At 42.2% G+C, this 26,888-nt stretch overlaps 1 protein-coding gene across 7 annotated transcripts in view; it reads left to right on the top strand.

Annotated features, from left to right (window-relative positions):
• Window positions 1-26,084, top strand: part of RLF (RLF zinc finger) — a 40,177-nt gene extending 14,093 nt beyond the window's left edge. For 2 of the 7 annotated variants that reach the window (XM_038160615.1, XM_038160622.1), the window contains 5 exons: window positions 6,093-6,225; window positions 14,697-14,917; window positions 19,492-19,628; window positions 20,630-20,771; window positions 20,944-26,084. In XM_038160615.1, coding sequence (XP_038016543.1) covers window positions 6,093-6,225; window positions 14,697-14,917; window positions 19,492-19,628; window positions 20,630-20,771; window positions 20,944-25,671 — 5,361 coding nt within the window. In that variant the 3' untranslated portion in view covers window positions 25,672-26,084. Of the gene's footprint in view, window positions 1-5,534; window positions 5,614-6,092; window positions 6,226-14,696; window positions 14,918-18,792; window positions 19,212-19,491; window positions 19,629-20,629; window positions 20,772-20,943 lie in introns of those variants that run through there. The other 5 variants (XM_038160617.1, XM_038160619.1, XM_038160616.1 and 2 more) reach the window with 5 other exon arrangements.
• The last annotated feature ends 804 nt before the right edge of the window (window positions 26,085-26,888 follow it).

The raw sequence follows: 26,888 nt of genomic DNA, 5'->3' as shown, positions 1-26,888 counted from the left end.
TAGGCACACAGCAGGGGGAGTTGGATAAAGGGTTAAGGTAACTTCTCCAGCCACATTTTGTTCTTTCTCACAGTGTGTTATTAGCATCAATCCTTGTGTGTTATTACCAACAATCCTTGGTTGGGTCCTCAGCATCTCACTATTGGTGTTTGAGACATACATGTGAGCCCTTATCTTCTGGGGCTCTACAAAGGGTGGCACAAGCTCAGATCTCCAATGTCAACTTTGAGAACTAAGGGAAAATTCAAGCTGTGCTGCTGCCAGGAGCAGTAATACATACTTGGCTTTTGTAGTGACTTTTTGAAGCTACGGCTTCCAAGTTTAGCACTCACCTAATGCTCCCCATGGTTCAGATAGTGAACTGATTAAACATGGTAATGTTCTGAAAACTTGCTGAAGGGGTTTCTGGACTTTTACAAACAGGTGTTTCTAATGAGATTTTGGAGTAGCTCTCTGGCAGAGGTATGAGAATGACAACACTTGTACCCTGCCTTGGAGCACTGTAGGAGCCCACTTGTCACCACAGAAGGAGTATGTGAGTCCTGTGAAGGGCAGCAGGGACAGGAATCAGTTGTAGCTGTCTGGTAGGTTGTGTGACTGTGTGATGTGCAGATCTCCAGGCAGATCCATTAGGAAAGCACTGCAGAATGTTATGTTAGCACGTGCCCAAGACTGATGGATGTAAATGTGCTTATTGCTTTCCTAACAAAATGGATATAATGGCTTCAGAGGACTGTAACTCCTAATATGGGAGGTACTTTTTGGATCTGCCTGCAGTAATTGTTGTCTGTAACAATCTGCACAGGTAATGGGAGTCAGTGAAACTTCAAATAAATTTTCATCCCAGGAATCTGAAAGGTGAGTGAGGGCTTGCATTTCAAATCATCAAGGTATGGGGACTGTCCTAGATCTGAAAGTGCAGTGTCACTGATGTCCAGCTTATATACAAAATGCTGTCAAAATCTTTATTTAGTGTCTGAACCTGTTTGTTCTGGTATCCTAAATAACAGCAGTTATATTCTGCAGTCACCCATGGGTCCAGTTTTCCCCAGCCCTAAGCAAGATCAGAGGCAGCTTGGGCAAAATGAAAACAAGATGTGAGATTGTATGGCAGGAGTCTCAGCATGGATTTATTTAGTGGCAGCAAGCAAAAAGATGCAGACACAAGTGGGGAAATGCTGTAAAATATGAGTGAAAGGATTGGGGCAGAATTACAACAGGATTCTTGATACAAGTAAGCTGTTAATCTGGGGGGAGGAGCTCAGTGGAGAAGTACTGTGTGGGTTGATATAATCTAGTCAGGTGAAGAAGGTAAAACCATGCATTCAAAAACATCTTCAGTGGGAGTAGAGATGTGTTGTTCTGAGTATTGAATATGGGTTGTGGAAAAGGGTTCCCTTCAAGCCTTACAAAGAGTATCAATGCTTTATCTAGAAAAACTGTCAGTTGAGGGAGAGCATAAGCCAAAAAGTTCTGTGAAGCTGTAGTAGATGCTGATCACTCTAAACTGCCAGGACTGAAAAATCCTGATGTCTTCAGTAAACTGTTTCAAGGCTTGTCTTTTCTTTTGAACTTTGTCCATCGACTCTTACTGTATTATTCTTTCCTGACTTCATCTAGAATGAAATGTTTTATGTCCTGCTCTTTAGAACCTTTTTATGGTGTTGTCAGAACTTAATGAGATCTGTATACATAAATGTTGCATAAAGTTTCTTCAAGGACTTTTGATGTATTCATAATAGATTTTTGCATATATTCCCATTAATATTAGCTTTATGTTCTTCAGCAGGTGCAATATGGTTCAGCTAAGCACTGTAGTGAAAAGGGAGTGTAGTGACAGTAGTTAATTACTTATGCTACATATGTTGGTGAATTTTGTGTTTGGTATTTTGATATTGATACCCTGAATCTCAAACAGTGCTGATGCAGCAAATCAGCTTGCTTGTATCAAAAGCCACTTCTTTCTCACCTTCTTAGGTCCTTTCAGCCCTCAATGCAGAGTTGCTGAAATGTGGTGCATCCCCATAGCTGGGCTGGGCTCTGCTGCCTCTGTAGTGCATCCTGAAGCCCTCAGCTTAGGGAACAGTTGCTCTTGGGAAGACATTGTTTATGTTGGATGTCTGGATCATTGAATGCCATAATCTGAGTCACAGTGGTATTTTCAGCACCTAGCCTGTGTTCAGGTTGTATAATTGTTAATTTTTTTGGTCAGCCATGTCATTCCAGCAGTGATAGCAGATGGGTGGGCTGCTCTGGCTGTTTCTGAGCCGTGGCTTCTGGCTCCTCAGTGCTTTGATTGGTAGTTCCACCCCTCTCTAGGGCATAACACCTGTGCTGGATAAAGCTGATTAAAGCTCATCGAGTTCAGTCTTCAAGGTGAAGTTTGAATGCATAGGCTCTTAAATGCTGATGGTTTTTTGGAGTTAGTCTTTGACCTGATCTATAGTTGAGACTGAGATTAATGCTGTAACATTAGTGTGAGGGAAGAGAATGTATCACGGATGTTCTGGCAGCCTGTTGTGTTAAAAGGACTTAATTCTGTGTGACATGTATTTAGGAAAGGCCTGAAGTAGAGGTGGTTGAAATGGGCTTATATTGATTTTTTTAGGTAAGATCCAGTATCTTGTCTGCCTGCACACCTGTAGCTGTTTTCCTAATCATCCTCAAGACTGAAGATAATATACACAGACTTCCCATAGGAAGTAGCTACCAGTTACCTGGGCTGTGGTTAGGTGTTTCATGGATGCAAATTTAGATCAGTTTGTTGTTTTCCAGTGGTGTTTTTAAAGCTGTCCTGAGCCTCCAACTTGAGCATCTTTTGGCAGCAGCGTTGTGTTAGGCCTTGTGTGTCATTCACCTGGCTGGTTCTATTGGCATGCCGTTTAGCTCAGTGTAAAGTGGGGAATTGATATTTTAGTTTTAAAAAGCACAACAAAAAACTTCTTCCCTGAGTGTCTTTTTGGTGAGTTTTGTTCACTGTTCCAGCATGCAGATTGAACAAAGTGGAAGCAAAGACTTGAGAGGAAGAACAGCTGTGTGAGCCTAAGGATTGCTTTAGTGATGTTCTCAAATGCTTGAACACAGCCTGAAGCCTTTGTGCGTCAATGCTGATAGCTAAGAGTAGTTCGAGCTCTGGCAAGAGCATGTAAAGTCCCTTGTGTCTTTAGGGTCCAGCTGTGACACTCCAAAATTACTTTTAACCTTGTGAGTAGCATTTCAGGCTCAAGACCAGAAATCAGTCATTGCAGGCATCCTACTTGGCTGTCTTTGCATCTGCCAGTTAGCACCACCTCCTCTGCCAATACCAACACCTGATTTTTGAGGTGGTCTTACCAATAACTCACTCACTAGTTTTACTTCCTTTATAATCACTTTTAGAAGTAGTGTGGTCTTTAATGGTTTCAGTTAGCAGGTTGCTGTGAGCTAACAGTTGGAACACAGTTACAATAGTTACCAAAAACTAAAATAAACTTTGGGGCAATATCTACAGAAAATCTTTGGTACTGCTAAGGAAAATGAGATTACTCGAATTATCAAAACTGCTTGATTGTTATATTCAGCTATGAGACTTCTAATTTTATGGTCTTTAGAAGGTGGAAGTCTGCACTATAGTTCTGCATTTGGAAAGAACTCCTAATGTGTGGTTTTTTGCTCACTCTGATGTTGGTTTGATTTTTTTCTTGCGGTTGGAAAAATACTCATATAGGGCAGAAGCACTGACTTGCACAAAGTGTGCTTTCAGACATAGTTTGAAATTTCAGTGTGCTCAATCTGCAACTCTCTGAAGGTTTCTGTTGTGGCAGAGGCACGAGTGTGCTGGAAGAAAGCTCAGTTACCTGATCCACCTCTTCACTCAGAGTAAGAGGGCTTTCTTCAGTCAGGTTGCTTAGGGTCCTGCCCCCCACATGTTGTCTTTAGGCAATGGAAAATGCACAAACTTTCATTAGTGCTTTCAAAATGAGTGTTTACATATGGAAACACTTCCCAAACACACATAGAGGATTTCCTTTCCTGTGAATCCCTCGCTAGACAGCTCCAGCTACCTTCTGGTAATACAGGGAAGATAAAGACAGCTCTAAGATTTTCCTTTTCACCCTCTCTTCTGCGTGTAGTGGATGTGCTGGATGTGCATTACTATGGCAAATGAATTGTACGGGACTAGGTGTTGCACTGCAGTGGAATTTCAAAAGTGCCAAAGAGGAAGAAACACTTCAGGAACCTCTTGGTTATGCTCTGTTTGAGGTTTGAGACTGTTCAGCATAGCTAGCCTTGTTTGCAGTAAGATCTCACTGCTGACCTACAATTAAATCACAGATCCTAGAGACCTGTGGTGCCAGACTGGAACCCAGCCAGCTGGTGAGCAGCCTGTTCTGGTGCTTGGGGTTGTACCATGTGCAGCCCTTCCCTTTGCCTGTGCTGAGCTTCGCTGAGTCCCTGTCAGTGATCTGCAGCCTGTTGAATGCCCTGATGGCTGCCTGCCCAGCAGTGTCAGCTGCTCTCCTGGTTCTCTATGGCCTGTGGGCTGGCACATCATGAATGTGCTTTGTGCCATTATTCAGACAATAAATGTATTAAAAATACCAGCTCCCTGTTGACCCTGAGAAGTGCTACTGGGAGACAGCTGCCAGTTGGGTTTGCACAGTTTGTCACAAGCCTTTTAAGTCTGGCTGTTGAGCTGGTTTTTTACCTGTATTCTGTCCACTTTTCCTTATTTTAACAATTTGGTTTTCAGGATACTGTGGGAGATTGTCAGAAGCCTTGCCAAGTATGACTAATGTCATCTGTAGTTTATCACAGGGTAGTCAGATTACTGGATGTAGTTTCCAGGAGAATTTGTCCCATGTTCTTTTTGGGGCCAGGCTATGCTGACTGGCCTGTAGTTCCCCAGGGTTTCTTACTCTTGGTGATTTCTTTAAGTCATTAGAAACCTTTCTCCAGTATATCTAAAGGCTACAACAGAGGCTATCAAAAGCAAGCCTGAGGTTAAAGATTGTGTTAAAAATACCAACAGCTTGACACACAGCTCAGCAGAAGGAGGGGGCATTGCCACTTATTGAACTTAAGATCTGCTGTGAGAAGCATTTTTACTGAGGGTGTAGCCACAAATTGCTGACAGTTAGTTTGCTTTATTTGTCAGCATTAGGAAATTCTGAAAGATGATATTTAATGCTTTCAGTTCAAGTCACCCTATATCTGTTTCTCTAATAGTGACATGAAATGCCTGGAACTTGTTTCAAGCTGCTTTCTTTACTGTGTTAGACTCTAGATTCTTCCCATGTGTAATGTGCTTTTTTATTTCCTCCTTTACTCCTCAGATTTCCAGAATTCAAAGCAGTAGGGCCCTGATCACTCTGAGCAATGTGCTGTGTGTAGAGGTTTTGTGGGTGAACCTCAGCTGGAGGCCTGCTGGTCGTGGAGAGTCTCTGGGTCAGGCTTCACAGCTTCAAATCTGCTGGGATCAGAAATCCCTGGACCTTAGAGTAAACGCACTGGACATAGATTAGTTTCTAAGAAAATTGCATCTTCATTTGCAGTAGAAGAAAGTTTTCATCTTAATGATGAAATATCCCATGGCATTCTTCAGCTAGTGACTGATGGCTCTCATGACTCAGAGTGAGTTGGCTGGCTCATCTTAGTGTAAACACTAAATGCACAATTTTAGACTCTTACCCTTGTGTTACTAATTTTGAAAATTTAGTCTTTCTGAGTTTTTCAATAGCATTATATGCTTTGATACAAAATCATCCTTTGTCTTTTATACAATTCCTGGTTTTTTTTATGTATATACGTATGTACTTGGAGAACCATAAAAATTGCAGAAGAGTTACAACTGCAGAATAGGCTTTTTGAGTTAAGCTGTTTCAGTCAGCTCAGTAGTCTGAAATTGGAACGTTTTGCAGTAGGATTAGAGAAGTGAAAGGACATTGAACTATTAAAATCCCAGTGCAAACTTGTCAAAGCAGTAATGACTGAGAGGAATAGTGTGCAAGTATTAGCATGAAGTGAAATATTAGGATAGATACTGTAAAATTACATTGGCTTAATTTTTAACTAAGACTTTTAATGACTTTTTTTTTTTTTACATTTCATAGGATTCACATGATGCTTTACTGGAATTTGGGAATAACAACCTCCAAATATTGGTGGATATCACAAGGGAAGGGGTATGGAAAAATCCAGTTCTTCTTAAAATTCTATCCCAGCAACCAGTAGAAACTGAGGAAGGTAAGAGTGTGTTTTTAGAGATGATGTGTGGTTGTTTAGAAATTACTTGGGGCAGTTTTGGTGGGTAAGCAGTGACTTGAAGACAGAGTTGCATTTTAAATTGTATGGTGGGGTAGTATTCATATGTTGCTAAATAATATTTATTATGAAACTGTCTCACTGGCATTTTGAATAATGTGTCCAATTGTACAACCAGTGCATCTCTGCTTGGACTGTAATATCCATCAGTTTGAACATTTTGAAACTCCATTTTTAGAAAGAATTATTTCTTCTTTGATGATGAAAATACAGAAGTTTTTCTTCCTGAGATGCTTTGTTTCTTATAACTCTGTGCTTTTAAATGTTTTCCTGAACTCTTCACAGGGAGGAATTGAGTATGTCCATACTTTTCAGAGGCATAAAAGATTCATGTGGAAGGGCAGTGTGGGGTGTTATTAACTCTAGGTTGGGAGGTGCTTTGTGTTTAGACTCTGGAAATCAGATCTTGATTCAGAAACTGCTGAGAGGTGAGGAACAGGAGGTGCTAGTGTCACTTTATGTAATATAGTCTTTCTAATGTCTTCTAGTAAATTCTTTCTTTACTCTGAATTTTTCCCATATGTGGTGCCATTAATTATTTGTAGGTATTTTATCTATTTCATTAACAGTGTACTAGACTGCAATTTACCTCTGGTAGTCTAAAGTTAAAAATAATACAGAAGTTTAAAATGAAATCTTAAAAATTAAGGACCAAAAAAAGGTATTTTAAGTTTCCTTCCACAGCAGAATTCTTTGTTCTGGCTTTGGGTAGCCTCTCTTTGAGTTGAAGTATGTCAGTATTTGTAATAAATAAATAGAAACATGTTACAGTTATTGAGACAGGATGTTGTTCCTTGTGCTAAAAAAAGAGCAGCCGGTTTGGACTGCAGTCTTCAGTAGCCTTCATGTCAGGTATTAATAGCATGGCAGAAACATTTGAACTGTTGTGGTTTAACTCAGCTGGAAACATTTAGCCCCACTCAGCTGCTCCCTTTTCCCCCACCCCCTCTGGTGAAAGGGACACAAGGGCTGAGTTAAGAACAATTTACTTGTAAACAGCAGTGAGATAAGAAAATGAACAGTGACAGCAGCAATACCAATAACAACAGCTTCTAAAAGAAGGTGATTACATTCAAAAACACTCTCTGAGAAACTCCTAGCTTTGGCCACAGCAATCCCCTGCAGCACTCCAGGCTGGGGACAGTGGCTGGGCAGTGGCCAGGCAGAAAGTGACCTGGGGGTGCTGCTGGACAGCAGCTGGACATGAGCCAGAATGGGCCCTGTGGCCAAGTAGGCCACTGGCACCTGGCCTGGAGCAGGAGCAGGGAACAGCTTCTGCCGCTGTGCTTGGAGTGCCTGGGCTGCACCTTGAGTGCTGTGTTGGGGTCTGGGCCCTCAGTTCAGGAGGGACGTTGTGATCTTCAGACATGTCCAGAGAAGGGCGATGAGGCTGGTGAAGGAGGAGCCTGATGGAGCTGGGGTTGTTTAACCTGGAGAAAAGGAGGCTGTGGAGGGACCTTTTCCCTTCTCCACAGCTACCTGCAGGATGCAGTCAGGTGGGAGTCAGCCTCTTCTCCCAGGCAAGCCGTGACAGGCCAAGAGGCCACAGTCTAAGCTGCATCAGGGGAAGTGCAGGCTGGACATAGGGAAAAAATTCTTCACTGAAAGCGTGATTGGGCACTGGGATGGTGTGCCCAGGGAGGGGATGGAGTCACTGTCCTGGAGGTGTTTAAAAACAGACTGGACGTGGCACTCAGTGCCATGGTTTAGTTGATGAGGAGGTGTTAGGTCATAGGTTGGACTTGATGATCTCAAAGGTCTTTTCCAATTTAATTAATTCTGTGGCTGCGACATTCATTGGAGCTCTTCTGCACAGGTGCATTTTTAGGTAGTCTGGAATAGTCCACAGGCACACCTAAACAGTCTGAATGTGACTTGGGGATCCTGTATTAGACAAATCTGGCAAAAGCACATTTCTCAAGTAGTGTTAGACATTTTAAGTAAAGGGTACTTCTGAGAAGTTGAATATCTGCCTAAAATGTTGCTTCTACCACGTGTCTTGCATTTGTGGCAATCTTGGAAACCTTGGTTTGTTTTTCTGTTTGCTCTGTCTGAGCAGCTGGAATTAGTCTCTTGGCCGTATAGGACATGGTTAGAGTTGGTATTAAGCAACTATCTCTAGATGTCTAGTAAATTAACTTAATAATTTGTTACCTTCAGAATTATATCCAGTAAATGCTGATTTCTGTACTAGATTGTAAGTCACTGATGAGTTACGAGGTTTGTCTTTGTTCTTTCACTTGTGTCACTTCTTAGGTCTGTATGATGTTCTGTGCTAGCAGGCTCCATTTGATAGAAATAGGAGGAATCAAAGTATTTCCTGCAGGTCCCAGAAGGGATGGCAGTTCTGCTTTGAGACTTGGGAGTAGGGGCTGCAGAAGGAGCTCCAGGGTAATGGATTTTCAGTTGCCTTAGTCAAACTGCCATTTTAACTTTCAGTACAACAGCAGCTTCACAACGTGTCTTTTTCAGTCGTCTAAAGCCTAATTTCTTTGAATAGTTTGTAATTCATGCTTTTGGGGTTTTGTGATGAGTACCTGAAAAGCATCCATAGTTTTTGCTGCTGTGAGCCACTGTAAGATGTGAGAGCAGCTCAGTGTGCCTAGCTGAAGCTGTGTTTTGTGAGCTGGCAGTTCATGTCAATGATCATCAGATGCTTACTTGAGTGAACAATCCTGAAGGTGTGTCAGGTTCCTGCCTTTCTTGTTTAGAGTTCTTCATTTTAATTCTGTTATTTAATCCACTGGCCTGGAAAAGGAACTGACATCAAATATAAATATGGTTTGCCAAATTTGTTCCAGCAAAAGTTTCATAGCAGCATTGCAGTGGGTTCTGCTGCTTTGGCTGTTAACAAATCACACTGCCATGTGCTAGGCTGGTGGTTCCTAAATTTTACTGTCAGCTGGCTGAGGATGCTTGGGTGGGACATTACTATGTGCTTGAGGAAAGGGCTTTAAAAAAAATAATTTCAACTTAGGCCTTTTAGGTGACTGAACAATACCAGCATCCTGAAGGGACTATAGTTGATGCTGTTCAAAGTTGTGCCATCCCATTGAGTTCTGTGCTTTAATACTTAGCTTTAATACTAATTCCAAGACTTCCCCCTACTTTTTTTTCTTAACAAACCCAGAACCAAGGAGGCTGGGGTCAGCTTGTTGCTGAGCGCAGCAGATGAATGCCAACCATTTTGTCTGTCTTGATGAGAGTTGGATTGTAGGACAGCTGGGATAACCATGCAACAACTGCTCCTGTATAATGCACAGACCTCAGTGCCAGTTGTGCATACTTAACATACCTTACTGCACATCAGCACCTGTCCTTTTGTCCTGTTCCACGGGGACTCTCAGTAGAAGTGCTCACACAAGATGCTGTTTCTCTGTTTCATCATAGTGACCACAGAGTCTTTTCATGCTCTAGTGCCTTCCATGCTTTATAAAGGTTGTATTCATAATATTGTGGTGTACCTTAAATTATCTTTCACTGCAAGTGTTTTGGGTGAGAGAGGAATCTCTTGTTATTTTTTGGTCCTGGCTTAAGAGAGCTCTTATGTGTAGAGTTGGAAATTGCACTGCCCTTTTGGCTGTGGGGTTTGGAAGAGAGAAGGGTTGCAGGGTGTCTGTGCTGATTTTTATAGCAAGCTGTTTTAGTCTTGAGAAGTTTGATAGAACACTGTGACAGAACACATAACAGCAGGAGAGCTAGGAAGAGAAGGAGCAAGAGAGTCTGTTCATGGACATGTATGGAAATGTAACAGATTTAGGACTGAGTACAAAATTAGGTTCTCTGAGGGAAAACAACTCTTCTCATTTTGCTGTCTATTCCTCAGTTTTTGTTCCTTTTTCAGGAAAAGAGGAAACTTTCCACTTTAGAGTAAAGCTAAGTGCTAAGACAGATGTCTGATTAGTGACTCATTTCTGCATTTTGCTCCTACCATCATCACTTACATCTGCATGACAGAGGAGCTCAGTTTGTCATTTGTCTCCTTTGCTAAGTTCACTACACACTCGTTAAGGTGTGAAAGAGTTGGCCTGAGGGCACAGACCGGCCACCCTTGGTGGGGTGAGCATGTGCTTACTGACTGCTCACAGAGGCTGCAGCAAGCTGAGACCCTCTTGAGCATACTGGCAGAGCGTCCACATCCATCAAAGTTTCTCTCATTTGTGCTGGAAGATGAAAGTGTAACTGTTAAACTGAAAGTGTTTCATTTCACTGGCTGCAAGTAGTCTTAAAATATTTCCCATGTCTTGACTAGCTGGCTCTGACACTTCAGTAAAACTTCATTTAAGCAGTTGCCAAGTGCATGTCTAGCTGTGTAAACAAGAGGAATCTAAAGAACTCTTAGAGGAGGTAAAAAGAGTTGTTTGTTTTTTTTTTTCTAGTATGTCCTCTATTCCTCTTATGAACCTGAAAAAAAAGAAGTATTCTGTGAGCCAAGAGGTGTAGATATAGGTACTTGGAGAATTGCTCTGAATTGCTTGTGGGCACTAAAGCCCATTCCTGCTAGGCCCGTGAATAGCAGCTCCACTTGAAGAGGGGGCTGATCTGATAGTGGCTAAGCCAGCTTCGTGGGAGTTTTCCCTCAGCAGTGATCTCCTGGCCATCTGTTGTGGTAGCATCAAATAACATCAAATACCCAATTGAAGCGCTGTTAGCTTTCCTCGATGGGTGCTCGAGCGCAGTGTCATACAGATGCAATTTTTAAGGAAGAGAGGAGGCTTGTTTCCTAGCAACTGGAGATCTTACTGCAGGCTGCCTCTTGGTCAGGCTGTTCCTTTTGCTTTATCCACTGAAGTTCCTTAACGTGAAGTGTCAGCTGGGTCAGGAGTTTAATGCGCAGAGGTTTTTCTTGTGAAAAAAGAAACCATTACCATAGATTTAAATTTTAAAATGATTCTCTAATGGACCACTAAGCTGATTCCTGCAGAATACAAGTTTCACTGCAGGTGTGTGGTGTGTACACCTGAAATGAGTTTTCTGTTCAGGTGCACATTGTGAGTTTTCTGCCAACTCGGTGTAGTGTCTTTTAGAACACACTGTTGCTTGTTTGGGCAATATTTTAAGTGCAGAAAGCATGAAAACTTTCTAGTTATGTGCCATCCTGTCTTTTAGAAATGTCCATACCATTGGTTTCTTAACTACCCATCTTGCATAGTAATAAGAAGATGCTAACATAGTGGAAGAGCCGTTGAATAGAAATATTTTCTTAAGTTGTTAGTCTAAAGCAAGCACTCTGTTTTGACTAATCCAGAGTCTCTTGCAGGCACCAGAGGTAACTGGTTGACTCCAGTTGCTGCAGAACAGCATTCTAGTATGTGTTTTATCAGAATGTCTCATGTGTTTCCATGATTTCTGTACAGTTCATCAGCCAGTTTGTTCCTTGGCTCATACACATTGCTGCTGTCGTGTAAGCATGTGTTGAAGCATCTCTCTAAACTCACAAGAGTCTTTTGAATGATGTACAGATCTGGAGACTCATATCAAGGCTTTGTGAAGATATTTATGTTAAGCTGGAAATAGCACCAGAGATATTTTGAAGCATATGATTTCATCGTGTTGGTTTTGCACAGCCTGATTTTTGGTAACGGGGGGAGCATGGAGGTGGCTTCTGTGAGAAGCTGCTGGAAGCTTCCACAGTGTCCAGCAGAGCCAGTTCCTGATGGCTCTGAAGATGGACACGCTGCTGGCCAAGGCTGGGCCAATTAGAAATGATGGTAAAGCCTCTGTGATAACAGCTTTAAGAAGAAAATCAAAACAAAGTGGGGGCAATTTGAATTCCAGCTAGAGAAGAGGAGGAGGTGAGAACATGTGAGGGAAACAACATGGAAACACCGAGGGCAGTGGAGAAGGAAGGGGAGGAGGTGCTCCAGGTGCTGGAGCTGAGATTCCTCTGCAGGCTGTGGTGGGACCATGGTGAAACAGCTGTGCCCCTGTAATCCATGAAGTCCATGGGGCATGCAGAGATCCACCCACAGCCCGTGGGGATCCACGGGGGATGCAGAGATCCACCCTCAGCCCCTGGGGATCCACAGGGGATGCAGAGATCACCCACAGCCCGTGGGGATCCACGGGGGATGCAGAGATCCACCCTCAGCCCCTGGGGATCCACGGGGGATGCAGAGATCACCCATAGCCTGATGGGGAGGTGCCCATGCTGGCCAGGGTGGATGCCTGGAGGAGGCTGTGATCCAGTGGGAGCCCCAGTGAAGAGAGGGGGCCCTGCTCCCAGGCTGGAGCAGCCTGTCCTTGCAGGACTGCAGCCCGTGGGAGGGACTCACACTGCAGCAGTTTGGCAGGACTGCTGGTCATGAGATTGGACCCACGCTGGAGAAATTAATGGAGAACTGTCTCCTGTGGGAGGCACCCCACAGCCTCACAGGGGAAGGACTCCTCTCCCTGAGCAGCAGAAGAAAATCCTTGGGTGATAACGGACCAAAACCCCACGGCCTGTCTCCCTGCACTGTCGGTGGGAAGGAGGGAGGGGTTGGAGGAAGAAAAGATGGTTTTAAGGGCTTATTTTACTTCTCATTATCCTCCTCTGATTTTGTCAGTAATTAAACTCACTTTGTACTGCTACTTTGGGCTTGTTTTGCCTATGGAGTGTTTTCTCCTGGTTCTTATCTCAAGTCATGAAGCTTTCATTAAATTTTTCTCTCCTCTGCCCAGCTGTAGCAGGGGAGTGAGAGTGAGTGCCTGGCGTTTGGCCAGTGTCAAACCAAGGCAAGTACATGCACTTCACCAAAGCTTAATCCCGGGATGAAATGTCCAGGACACAGCTTGATAAGCCTGTAGTAGGTTGGGTGAGGAGTGAGCTGATAGGTCAGGTGCAAAGAGTTGCAGTAAATGAGATTGTCAGACTTGTGAGCAGTCAGTGGTGGAGTTTCCTTAGTTGTCTTCATAAATTATGTTGCTGTGGCAGTTGAATGTACATGAAATAAATTTGCTGCTGATGCTGTGTTAGGATGTGTGATCTCCTTTGAGAGGCCTTACAGAGAGATCCAGAGAGCTGGGCAGTCACCAACCATATGGACTTTGAGTCATGAATTCTCCACCTGGGACACATAATCCTGGTTACATGGACAAACCAGGAGATGGAGAGCAGCCCTGTGGAAAGAGATCTGCAGGGTTTGGGTTGGTGGCAGCTTGAATATGAGCAATGTGCCCTGGCAGCCAGAGGGGCCAGCTGTGTCCTGGGGTGCATCAGGCACAGCCAGTCGAGGGGAGGTGACAGTCCAACTCTTCTCTGTGCTGAGGTGGTTTCACCTTGAGTCCTGCTTTGGGTTGAGCAGTCTTGGTGCTTCAATGCAGAAAGGACATCAGGCTCCTGGATTGTGACCAAGGCGGGGAGGCCTCGAGGCTGAGGTCTCTTGGCTTGTTGAGCCTGGAGAAGAGAATGCTCAAGGGTGACCCCATCACAGTCTGCACCTTCCTCAAGAGGGCTGTGAGGAGGAGGTGCTGCTCGCCTGTGTCTGGTGACCAGCAGCAGGACAGGAGGACATGGAATGAGGCTGTGTCAGGGTAAGCGCAGGTTAGACATGAGGAAAATGTTCTTTACCTCGAGGGTGGTTGGATACTGGAACAAGCTCTCCAGAAAAGTGGTCACAGCACCAAACCTGCCAGAGTTCAGGGAGCATTTGGCCAATGCTCTTAGTCATACAGTTTAATTTGAGGTAGTCCTTTGAGGAGCAGGACTTGCAGGTCCCTTCCAACTGAATTCTGTTTCTATGATAAACACTTGGGAAGAGAATGAAACTAAATCTGTGAGGTATTTAATCCAAATACGTAGATTTTGCTTGCTATTTACAAAAATAATCTGAATTTTTACTATTGAATTAGTTCATCAAGTCTCATAATGATCAGTAGTATCTGCTTGTTTAAGAGCATAAGCCTAGAATGTCTTTAACACTATTTTTCAAAAGTCCCACAAAGATAATATTTTTACCCTCAACTTCATTTTACATATTTTGGTATTACATGGGGTTTTAACAGCTTGGGTGGAAAACTTTCCAGTTGAAAAGCATGTAATAAATGATTTAATATTTTCTTTTTTTTTTGGGATATAAAACTACAGTTGAAAGGTGATGATTCTGAACCTCAGTTCAGAACTGAGGTGTCTGTCTGGTGTGATCAGTGTCCTTTAGCCAAGGCTGAAGGACATACATCTTTAATGGTGCTGTCTTCTGGGGGCATGGTGGGGGTGGCTGTGTGGGGGTCTGTTCTCTGAAGCCCAGCATTCTCTTCCTGCAGAGGTTGGGAGAAGAGAGTCCATTGCTGTCACTTGTCACCCTGCCTAGAGTTTCCTAAAAACACAGTCCCTCCACAAATTTGTGAAGAAGTGTGAATGCCGTGAGACAATTTCATTTAAGTGTCGTCTGTAAATTGGTCTGTTCTCAAAGGATTTTTTCTTTTCCTAGCTAATAAATTGATTACACGAGAAGGGCCTTCCTTTCTGCAGATGCGAATAAAACATTTGATGAAGTCAAACTGCATCCCCCAAGCCACTTTCTTGTCAAAATTGTGTGCAGATTCTCCAGAAATTGCAAATGTTTCATCTTTTCGCCAAGCCTACATCACATGTGTGTGTTCAATGCTGCCTAATGAAGACTCCATTAAGGAGGTTAGTAACCTATAGTCCCTTTTTAATACATATTTATGAAGCATTTTAGAATTTATTTATGTAGTACTAAGAACTGAAGCTGAAGAGTGAAACTGTTGCAGCAGAGTTCCATTAGAGGAATTTAGAAAGATTATTTTGAATGATTAGACAATGTCTGGTCATCCCTTTCCAGGAATTGGATGTGATTGGGATGGCTAAATCAGGTGTGGAAGTTAAATTGCTGAGCTCCTACCAATTAAACTACTTCTATCTATAGGTAATAGCACGTATATGCACACACAAGTGTAGATATGCATCTGTATGTGCACACTTCTCTAGGGGTGTGGTAACACCTGTATATTATGTGAATGTCTGACTCTGTGGGTGTGCACATACACACTGTGTTTAAAGCTGTCCCTTGCATTTCTGGTGCCTTGAATTGATTCTGAGGCACACGTGTAACAAGAAATACAGCTATGGAGTTGTTCCTTCACTGCTGCTGTGTGGACCAAGCAGAATTAAGGATCACTGTCAGGCTTCCAGTGTTCAGCTTGAATTTGCCAATTTATTGAACCAATTAAAATGCTAATTAAAGCAGTTGTCCTACACAGCAGTTAACTATTGTAAGAGCGTGATGCCCCAAATGTTCTGTGATATAAGATGGTTTTCTCTGCGAGACACTTGTACCAGCCACATGTAACAATTGAAAAGGATTTTGAAATGCAACAACCAGATAAATTAAAGCCATATTGAGTGTTTTAATTATTTATCTCTGTCAAATGTCAATGTATTTGCTGGGACACATAGGAGTTTCATATAGCCATCTCATATTGTCAAAGTAGGTTTTGTTTAATTTGGAATTCCTTTGGGAAAGACTGCTCCAAAGTCAGTGAGTAAAGCTCTTCAGGGAGTCAATTTAAGCAAATGCCCCTTTATCCCATTCATAAAAAAATCAGTTGTGAAACAGTCAGTCATCTTTTGGATGTCTTCTGCAAATAAAGAGTATCAATGTGGTGTCCTACTAAAAAATAGTAGAGTCTAGGTTAGTGGAAGGACATTTTTATGATGACAAAAAGCAAAGTATCATTGTAATGTTACAACTTCTCCTTCAAGCTAAAGTACCATGGAAAACAAAGACAAGTTAAATCTTACATGGTTGTATGTTCTTTGGAATAACTTTGAGCAGTAAACTGGTATATTTGTTAATAGAACATGGTGAGCATGGCATCATTTTTTAACAATTCTAATTTAAAATATCTTAGCAGTGTTCATTCTGTAGTCTCCTAACTTTCAGTGAGTTGTTTTTCTAGTCGGGCTTGTAACAGAGTGATGGTGGTCAGCGTTTCAGGTTTAGTAAAGACACTTCAGTAAGTGTCTGGTTTGTCACTTAAGTGACTGGCTGAATATTGTTGGATGATTTCAAGATGTGCATTTTGACTTTATCTTGAATATTAAAACAGAAGTCTTACAAACAATCTCACAGCAAAAAAGATCTCACAAACAAAAAGCAAAAACCCCAAGATCTGAAATGGGATGAATTATCATTGACCAAGTTTGAGATAAACAGGACTTGAAACCAATTTTCCTGTTGCTTACTCAGTAGTTAATGTCCTGAATGCAAATGAGTTTGTCCAAAGAGAATCACATTTCTGTGGGAGGAGAAGGGCTCTGATGTAGCTGTAGGTCACTGAGTGCCAGGCCACGCTTGTGCTGGAGCTGGTGTTGCTCCTGCTGGTCCAGCACACAGCAGAGGTTCTGGCTCTGATTGAGGAATAACTGATGGCTATTAAAAATGTGGGATTTATAATTCTGTAGCCTCAGAAACCCTAGTAAGTAGGTTTTAATGTTGTGGTTTTTAAAACAGTGGTGGTGTTCAGTGATTGTTGTTTCAATGAAGTGGTGATGAGCCTGCTCTCTGTCAGTAATGTCTGGCTGAGTAGCTCACAGGTAGCCTGCCACATTGGAGGAAACATGTCCCATACATGCACTACACTAGTTGTGTTTCTAAATCCCAAGACTTGGAAGATCAAACTGCTGCAGGCAGCCTCTGCATGGTTTAAGAATATTTGCTGTAGTATTGAGGAAGTGGCAGTGTATAATTGTACAAATTATTAAAGACAAAAGTTTGTGTCACTTAGCTTTAAATTTAAATTTTAGCTTTTTTAATTTGCTTAATAAAATATACTGATTGAAATTATTACCTATAAAGAAGAGGAATAGTTGAGTGGAGAGAGATAGTAGAGTACTGTGAGAAGGCTGGAGTTGCCCCGCTGTCAGACTCAGACTGCCCACCCAAGCTGCAGGGCCTGTGTAGCTGTAGGTACTGGAGGTCAATGATGATGTGAGAAAGGTGCTGCTGGCAACGAATGTTGGGAGGAGAAGGCATGCAGCAGTGTCCTGTTACCTACAGGAGCCCCTTTCTCTCCTGGGCAGTGATCAGCATCTCCACAATCCTGTCAAGTGGCCATTGCTTATGAGGCCATTGGCCTCACTTCTCAGCCCTCCCCAGCCTGCAGGAGGTGGCACTTGATTTCCAGATACTCTGTGGGTTTATTATCCTTGGCCTACAGGGAGCAATGATGTCTGTTCCCTTAGACAGCAAAGCACTGTCACCTAAATCATTTCCTGAGGTTTCTCTCTTGCCAGGGGTGAATCAGTGACAATTCCCTCCTTCCTTCCCCCCCTACAAAATCTGCTGTATTTTACTTTATCAAATGCAAAACTGACACATCTGCAAGGTCTTGCAGCTTGTGAATTGCTCTGGAAGTGTCTGCTGCAAGAGGTCAGTTCTGGGTCTCACGTTGAACACCAAAAGTCAGTGGACCCCAGAAAATGCTGGCATTGCTGAATGAGCTCCAGTGTCAAGCCTGAATGGAAACTGGGTTAATATCCCTGCTTCTGCTCTTCCTGCTGAATGAGATGGCTGCAAAAATCAGTTTAACTTCCTGTTGTTTGTTCTCTGTCATTGTTATTCATGATGAGCAAGAAGTTTGAAATGTTTATAATATCAACAACTGTTTAAAGTACATCTTGCTAGAACACAGTCTGTTCTGTGAAGCAGAATAGATCCAGTGAAAACATGTATTAAAACCTAGTGTTGTCTTAATAGTAAATGCTCTTCATAATTACTGTTTGTAGCTTGTATCCAAGCTGACACCCTGGTTTGATACACAGATATGTTCTGCCTTAAGCAGACTTTCCAGAACTTCCTTGGGATTGTCTCCCTGTCATGGTTTAACCTTAGCTGGATCCAGGCCCCTCACAGCTGCTTGCTCAGCTCCCCTACCAGTGGTACCAGGGACAGAAGTGGAGGGGTAAAAGTCAGAAAACTTGTAGGTAGTGGTAAAGACAGTATAATAGATGGAGCAAAAGCCATGCACAAAAGCAAAGCAAAACCAGGAATTCATTCACTGCTACCCATGGGCAGGCACCTCCAGGAGAGCAAGGCACAATCATGCATAACAGAGACTTGAGAAGACAAATGCCATCTCTCAACGTGCTCCCCTTCCTCCTTCTTCCCCTCCTGTATGTGATGAGCATGATGGCATGGTCTGGGATATCCCTTTGGTCACCTGTCCTGGCTCTGTCTCCTTCCAGCCTCCTGTGTGTCACCACAGCATTTTTAAGAAAATCCTTTTGTCAGGATTTTCTTCTCCCGAGTAGCTGAGAGCCTCAGCTTCAAGATGTAAACAATTATTATCTGCTGGTGTGGAATGCAACAGGTGCATCCTTGATTGGTCGATGTTGGATGTTTCTACTTAATAACCAATCAAGGAGGCAGCTGGGTCAGACTCTCTGGGAGTCACAAGCCTTTGTTATAGATTCCTTTCTATTCCTGTCTCACCTTCTGATGCATCTTTCTCTCTGTCCTTTTAGTATAGTTTTAGTGTAGCATTTTTAATATAATATATATCATAATATAATAAACCAGCCTTCTGAAACATGGAGTCAAAATTTCTCCATCTCTCACCCTTGTCCTGGCTGCCCTGAAGACCACACCTGTGCACTCCCAGCCTCCTTTGCTCTGGATGAGCACTGCTCAGCAATAACAAAAACATCTCTGTGTTATCAGCCCTGTGTCCAGCAGAAATCCCAAACACAGCCCCATACCAGCCACAGGGAAGAAAATCAACTCTACCCCAGCCAAAATCAGCTAAACACTACTCTAAACACTTCTGTTTCTATCTTCATGCTTTGAAATGTGGTTGTTGAGAATCAGCACCTAGCGATGAGGAGAACAAGAGCCTGGCTTTTTCACAACTCTTCATCTCTTTGGACCTGGGTTCTAATATTCAAAAGTAGCACAAGAATCCCTGTAAGTGCAGAGAGACAGAATGGAAAGTTTTACATAAATTGTTGCCTGCATGCAAGTATTTAGCTAAGGTGCCCAAAGTGAAACACTGTCCCAAAGAAAACTAATATTGAGAAGGGATAAGAACTAACTTCTCATACCATTTTGTAGCTGAAAGGTGTGGCATAATCTCTGGGTACAGGAGATGAAATGTTTTGTTTGTGAGACTTTGATACAGTAAATGTGCATGTCTTTGGTAAATATACTGGGAATAAAGTGCCTTTTCTTTTAAATTTTCTTTAAGATTGCAAAGGTGGATTGCAAAGAGGTACTAGACATCATATGTAATCTGGAATCTGAGGGACAAGAAAATACTGCATTTATTCTTTGTACAACATATCTTACCCATCAGCTTCAAACAGCAAATGTGTATTGCTCTTGGTAAGTGTAAGCTGCTTCTGCTAACTGTTCCTCACTAGCTGGAATTGAGTGAATGTAGTACAGAAATATGTAGAGAAGGTAGATTTATCCTTTACTTGAGAAGTGCGTGAGACCGAAGCTCTTCCTAGAGAATTACTTATTTTGTCACAAGCTGCTATGCTAATAGAGCAGTCAGACAAAAGTACTGTTTAAACAATTTAAAACTGAAACAGCTCTCACACCATTGGCATGAACACTAGTACTTCTGTGGGGTCATAGATCTGTCAGTGGTGGTGGGTCAGTATGTTGTCAGTCTGTTGTTCCCTTGGGAATTCTTGGCCCTGTGAAAGTCTGGTGCATTTTTTTTGACCTGTTCCACAGAGATGTCAGTATTAGGAATGAGCAGAAGCAACACCCTAGCACTTCTCTCCACTTCCCCTCCAAGAGCCTTTTTATATTTTATTATTTCTGTAACTCCAAGAATTCTCAAGTTCCATGTACCTTCCCTGGGGATGAGATTGGAGAATGAAGTCTTCTGTCTGATGGTAATGCTGACATTGTAGACATGAATAAATTGAAGTTCTAGTAGTGTACCTAGCAGACCTTGTACAGCTGCTTGCTTATTGGAAGAGAAGTGGCAACTTTGTTATGATTCATCTTACCCATTTAAAATTTCTATGTGAGAGGTAAAGGCTCTGGAAGTGTGGGACTGGGATTTTTTTTTTTTTTTTTTTGTCTAGAAAGGAAGTCTGTGGCTATAGATGTGTGCATTAAGTGAAATGAATCCCAGTGCCAGTGTCTTTCCCTGTAAGGATCAGGAGATGCACTGGGGTTTGATCTGGTGCTGGACTGGAGCACAGGAACAGTTCTCTTCAGTGTCACTTGGAGATCAGGACCTAGTTGAAGTGTGTGCTGTCCTTGAAGAACACTCACATTTTTCTTGACATCAACTCTGAACACTGTGACTGCACAGATTGTGTGTATCTGCAATGTTCTTACATTCTGCTTTCAACTCGTCACAGGGAACTGACACTTTTCTGGAGCAAACTGCAGAGAAGAATAGATCCTTCCTTAGATTCCTTTTTGGAGAGATGTCGTCAGTTTGGCATCATTGCCAAGACACTACAGCATCTATTTTTCTTGATAAGAGTCATACAGTCTGAGGTAAGTGACAGTCCTGAGTCTTGGGACACAGCCAGAGCTGTCTACATGAATTTATTGTTTTCTTCATAATTCTACTGAACTGGAAAAAAAAAAAAATAGCTTATTTCATTATTCATGCTTTCTGATTATGCCTAAGAACATACTAATAAAAATCTTTGTTTTCTTTAAACAGGCAGAGGAAGCAGGACTTGCTGTGTCTGTGTTGTTGTGTGTGAGAGCCCTTCAGATCAGGTCCAACGGAAGCGATGAAATGAAGACATCAGTGTGCAAAACAATTGCTTGCCTTTTACCAGAAGACCTTGAAGTTAGAAGAGCCTGTCAGCTCACAGAATTCTTACTTGAGCCATCTTTGAGTGGATTTAATGCCTTGGAAGAGCTCTATATGCAGCCAGACCAAAAATTTGATGAAGAAAACGCACTGGTTCCAAATTCACTCCGCTGTGAACTGCTGTTAGCTTTGAAAGCATATTGGCCATTTGATCCTGAATTTTGGGACTGGAAGACTTTAAAGAGGCATTGTCTTAAACTACTAGGGAAGGCAGCTTCTGATTCCGAGGACGATGCAGGTTGTCACATGCCACTCAATGAAACTGACATGTTAGAAACTTTCTTCAGTGACTATGACGAGACAAAAGAACACAAATATTATGATGGGAAAGACACAATGAGCCACCCTAAGGAAAAAGCAAGAGTAAAAAAACCAATTGGTTCTTCAGAAAGATACCAGAGATGGCTTCAGTACAAGTTCTTTTGTGTGCTCTGCAAAAGGGAGTGTATAGAGGCCAGAATACTGCATCATTCTAAGATGCACATGGAAGATGGTATTTATACGTGTCCTGTTTGCACAAAAAAGTTCAAGAGAAAGGAATTTTTTGTACCACACGTAATGGAACATGTTAAAATGCCACCTAGTAGAACACACAGACCTAAAAAGAAAATAATTTTGAAAAAAGAGAGATCACCACAAAAGGTAACAGCTTCCAGCAGCCCACCTCCAGTGTTTCCAGAAAGGTCACACCAGGCACAGCTCCCTGAAAGCTTTGATGATGACACAGAGGAATATGTCACATTTAGCCAACTGGAAAATTGCCACCTGCAAGACAGAGACATCTACCCCTGTCCTGGGACAGATTGTTCTAGAGTATTTAAACAGTTTAAATACTTAAGTGTACATCTGAAAGCCGAACATCAGAACAACGATGAGAATGCAAAACACTACCTGGACATGAAGAACAGGAGGGAGAAGTGCGCCTTCTGCCGCCGGCACTTCATGACCTCCTTCCACCTGCGGGAGCACGAGCGCGTGCACTGCGGGCCCCAGCCCTACATGTGCGTGTCCATGGACTGCTACGCCAGGTTTGGCTCGGTCAATGAGCTGCTCAACCACAAACAAACCCACGATGATCTTCGCTATAAATGTGAGCTAAATGGCTGTAATATTGTTTTCAGTGACTTAGGGCAGCTTTACCATCACGAGGCGCAGCACTTCAGGGATGCGTCGTACACCTGCAACTACTTCGGTTGCAAGAAGTTTTATTATTCAAAGACTGAATTTCAAAATCACCTTGCAGCACATGATATTAAAGTGTCAAATGGGGAAGGGAAGCAAACGCTGAATCTTGAAGGGTTGGTTTCAGAAGAAAAATCCAGTTATCTTCCAGAGTCTCAGCTGCTTCAACAATCTGAAAATTCCAATCTGAACGATAACTTGGATCCCTCAGGCTCTCAGGAAATTCCACAGGTGAAGGAAGAATCTCTCTCCGACAGTGAAGATCTCAACAGTGAAAGTAACTGCAGCCTGCATTGTGGGAAGCACAGGGCAGATGCTGCAGCAAGCCAAGGTCAGACATCTTCACGGCTCCTTGGAACAATGGCTCACAACCAGTCAGTTCCAGGTTTTGTCATGTCCCAGGAAGGAGTCTTCCATCCAGCAAATATGAAACAACAGTGTTCCAATGTGGCAGTTTGCTTTGATGAGAAAAACCTTTCCTGTGGTTTTGAAGGCTGCTGTTCCACCCACAAAAATTCCCGAAGTATGCAAAAGCACCTTCGAAGGGTCCATCCATACAACTTTAAAGGTAAAAGAAATATGGAAATGAAAACGAAATACTTTCTCGATCTGTTGAATGATGCTCAGGACAGTAAATCCCCTACAGATATGAGTCCAGAGTTAGGTCATAATTCTGATACAAATGCTGACTCTCCAGAAAGTGTGTGTTGTGCTGTAGATGCTAAAGGAAGCAGTGGCCTGAGGGAAGAAACTTGTCCTTCTTCCCCAGAAACATCTTTTTATGACAGCTCTAAAGAACTAGATATTGAAGATAACATGTTGGAACTAATGTTAGGCTTGAAACATCTAAGCTTAAAAAATAACATTCAGAATTCTTCAAGACAGAAATCTTTTCTGGGCTATTCATCTAGGGATGCCAAGTGCTCTGAGTCAGTTGATGAAACTACCTCAAAATTTCACCTTCAAGAGCAAGAAGATAATTTACCCAGCCAGTACCTCACTCAACTGGCAGCTAAACCATTTTTCTGTGAATGTCACGGATGTACGTGTGAGTTTGTGACCAGAGAAGCTCTCTTAATGCATTATGTTAAAAAGCATAACTATTCAAAGGAAATGGTTCTTCAGCTAAATATGTTCCAGCATCGGTATTCACCGTTTAAGTGTCATATTTGCCAAAGATCATTTACAAGAAAAACACATCTTCGAATTCACTACAGAAACAAACATCAGATTGGCTGTCAGAGGGTGGCTCACAAGGTGTGTCCTAGTGACAAATTCGATCATGTAGGTTTATGTACAGAGGACATGCATAAGAATAGCACGGCTGCAGTGCCTGCCTGCGCAAACAGCGTTGGGTTCTCCGGACATTCGGACTCCGAACAGCTGTGCCACCCAAAAAAGGAAGACTGCTCTTCCGAGACTGATTTGGAGTCCAATGAAGAGACAGACAATGATGTAACAAGAAAAACTTCTAGCATAGCTTCTCTGGACACTCATAGGGAAGAACTGGAAGCTAGACAGGGAAGAGGAAGCAAAAGAACAGTTGCTAAAGGAAACTTATGTTACATATTGCATAAGTACCACAAACCATTTCATTGTATACATAAAAGCTGCAACTCTGCTTTCACAAACCAGAAAGGTTTGATTCGCCATTACAGAACTGTTCACCAGTATAATAAAGAACAGCTCTGCTTAGAAAAAGACAAAGCAAGAACGAAAAGGGAACTTGTCAAATGTAAAAAAATATTTGCATGCAAACACAAAGAGTGTGGTAAGCGTTTTCTGTGTTCTAAAGCTCTTGCTAAACATTGTAGTGACTTCCACAATGAAATCTTAGAGGATCAAAAACTGCTTTCTGAAGCCGAGTCTGCCAGATTTGCTTGTAACCAAGCGCACTGCCATGCTGTATTTTATACATTTAATAAGCTTAAACAGCACCTAATAGAAGAACATGCCAATGAAGAAAAATTAAACAAAGATTTTGAAATCCATTGTGACCTTAATGGCTGCAATCGAATTTTCACAAATTACAGTCACTATTCTCAACATGTATATTTCAGACACAGTGAATATTATGATAGTCTCTTTGGAAATCACAAAGAGGAGGAAGATGATGAAGATAAAGATAAAAATGAGCAAAATTGTTTGAAAGACAGCTTTGGCACAAGCAAGCAGAATGGGAAGCAATTAAAAGAAAAAGCCAAAAGAATTAGCAGAAGCAGGGAAAAGCATTTGCTGAATTTCAAAACAAAAGAGGAAGCTCTACAAATGTGCAAAGAGAAGTCTAACCAGACCCAGTACCCCTGCATGGTGCAGGGGTGCCTGTCTGTTGTCAAACTGGAAAGCAGCATCGTGAGGCACTACAAGCGCACGCACCAGATGACCAACATGTACATCGAGCAGCGCCTTCAGAAACTCGTTCTGTGCGTCAAATGCGGCATCATGATCGAAAAGCAGTCCTGCTCTGACACAGCTTCAGATTTGGATAAAAAAGGTGTAGAAGTCAGTGAGGATAAATCAGCTAAGTCTGAGCCTGTGCAGGAAAGTGACAAACCCCTTGTTCCAAACCCTGCATGTGATCCTCCAGATGTGAGTAATGAAGACCAAAAACCGTGTTCACTGAGCAGTGTGAATTGTGATGCCAGTGCCTTCGTGTATTCAGGCACTTTACAATATAACCACAGTTCAAAGGACACCTGTTTTGAAGAGCCTAACACCAGGGAGACAACTGTGTGTAAAACTGAAGATCTTTCTGAAAGCAGTGAAAGAGAGAATAGCTCTTCTTTCTCCTGTTTACAGTTAGAGTTGCCAAGAGAGAAGGACCCAGAAGGATGTCAACATAGTGCAGTTAATCAGAATGCAAAAAGAAATGTACTTTGTGCTACAAAAGACAAATTTCAAAAGCCTCCTGTGTCCAAACCATTCGATTTAAAGACATATAAACCAATGGGATTTGAGTCTTCATTTTTAAAATTTATTCAGGAAAGTGAGGGAAAAGATGATGATGATGATGATGATTGTGATGAGGTCGTAGAATGGGAGTCTCCTGAGCAGTTGCCGGTAGATGAAATGTTGCAAAAGGAGGGAGATAGTCAAGGGAATACACCAGTAAACAACTTTGTGAGCGATGAAAATGTAATCATAACCCCAAATAATCCCGGGCAGCTGACAGAGATCCAGCCCTTGCTGTCAGAGTCCTCATCTGCCCCTTCTTTAGAAAATCTGAGGGCAATCTTGGACAAGGCCCTAATGGACTGTGGAGACCTTGCCTTAAAACAGCTGCATTACTTACGACCGGTAGTAGTTCTTGAAAGATCCAAGTTTTCCACACCTCTCATAGATTTATTTCCAACAAAAAAGGCAGATGAGCTGTGTGTAGGAAGTACATAAGTAGCTTTGCTTAGAGCAGATAGCCTCCACTACTGCTGTATGGGGAGAACTTCAAACTAGAACAGTAATTGTTACAGTACACACTTTTTAGGTTAGTTTTGACTGTTTAATTCCATGAATGTATAATATCTGTCAAAAGTAATGGCCAAGTTAATTTAGCTCCCCATTTTTTTCAATGAACAATGCTGATTTTGGTGCTATTTAACACATCAGAATACTGGGGGCTTCCTCTTGAAGAGTAAATGTGCATGATTGTATATGGAAAAAGTACTGGGGTACCAGGGTTTGGGGGGCGATGGAGTTATTACTTGACTTGAATGTGCACCCAAGGGTGCTTTGTGTAACATATTGTACACTACAGCATCTTATATTTTTTGAGTTATGAGTTTCAATAAATTACAGTTTTTCACCCATTTGTTTACTGTACAGTAAATCTTTAATGTGCTTTACTTGTAATTGAGTTTGGGACCATTCTGAGTGCATTGGACAGTGTTGCTTAAGTTTTATGCATTTGTAGATAATTTATCAGACTGATAAAAATAGATACAGAAAAGTAAAGTATTACATTTTATTTTACAACATTCTCTGTGCTTTTTTCAGACTTGAAAGAACTATAATTAGTACAGGCTTACTAATTACACTTCTGCATGGGAAAGTCCTTGTTCCTTTAAAGGCAGAGGGTGTTTTCTGAGACTGTCTGGCACCACCTGAGTGTGTGATGAGTGCCAGACTTGCAAGCAGGTTGTGCCACATGAAAGTACCAGTACACATCTAGAGTTCCCTGGTTATGAATGAAACCTAGCTGGAAGATTCAGCAGAAGAGTCAGCTAATACTTTAAGCTCTGTTTCTTGTTCTGTATTGCATTTCTTACCACACATGGCTACATCACAAGGCCCAGAATCACTGTCCCCTCTAGGGAGTATTTCCCCATCTCCATGGGGATTCCAGTGAGCAAGCAGCAATCACAGCTTGTGACTGACTGAGGGCTTGGGTGTTGTTGGGGATTCTGGGGTTTTATACTGTGATCTGAAAAGCAGCACTGGAAAGGAAATGGAAGAGACTTCGGGAAATCTTTAAAACAGAGCATGAGTATTGGTTGGGTGCAGGAATGATGGCAGCTATCAAAACTGTCTGGTGAACTGGGGTATGACCAAAATGAGGCAGAAATTGCATCTTTGTACTATGTTTAGGAAAATAAAGTTATTTGGGCATCCTT

Source organism: Motacilla alba, chromosome 23 (genome assembly GCF_015832195.1).
Source record: "Motacilla alba alba isolate MOTALB_02 chromosome 23, Motacilla_alba_V1.0_pri, whole genome shotgun sequence".
Classification (NCBI taxonomy): domain Eukaryota; kingdom Metazoa; phylum Chordata; class Aves; order Passeriformes; family Motacillidae; genus Motacilla; species Motacilla alba.
The sequence above is the reverse complement of the archived record's forward strand: the minus strand, read 5'-3'. Positions and strand labels throughout refer to the sequence as shown.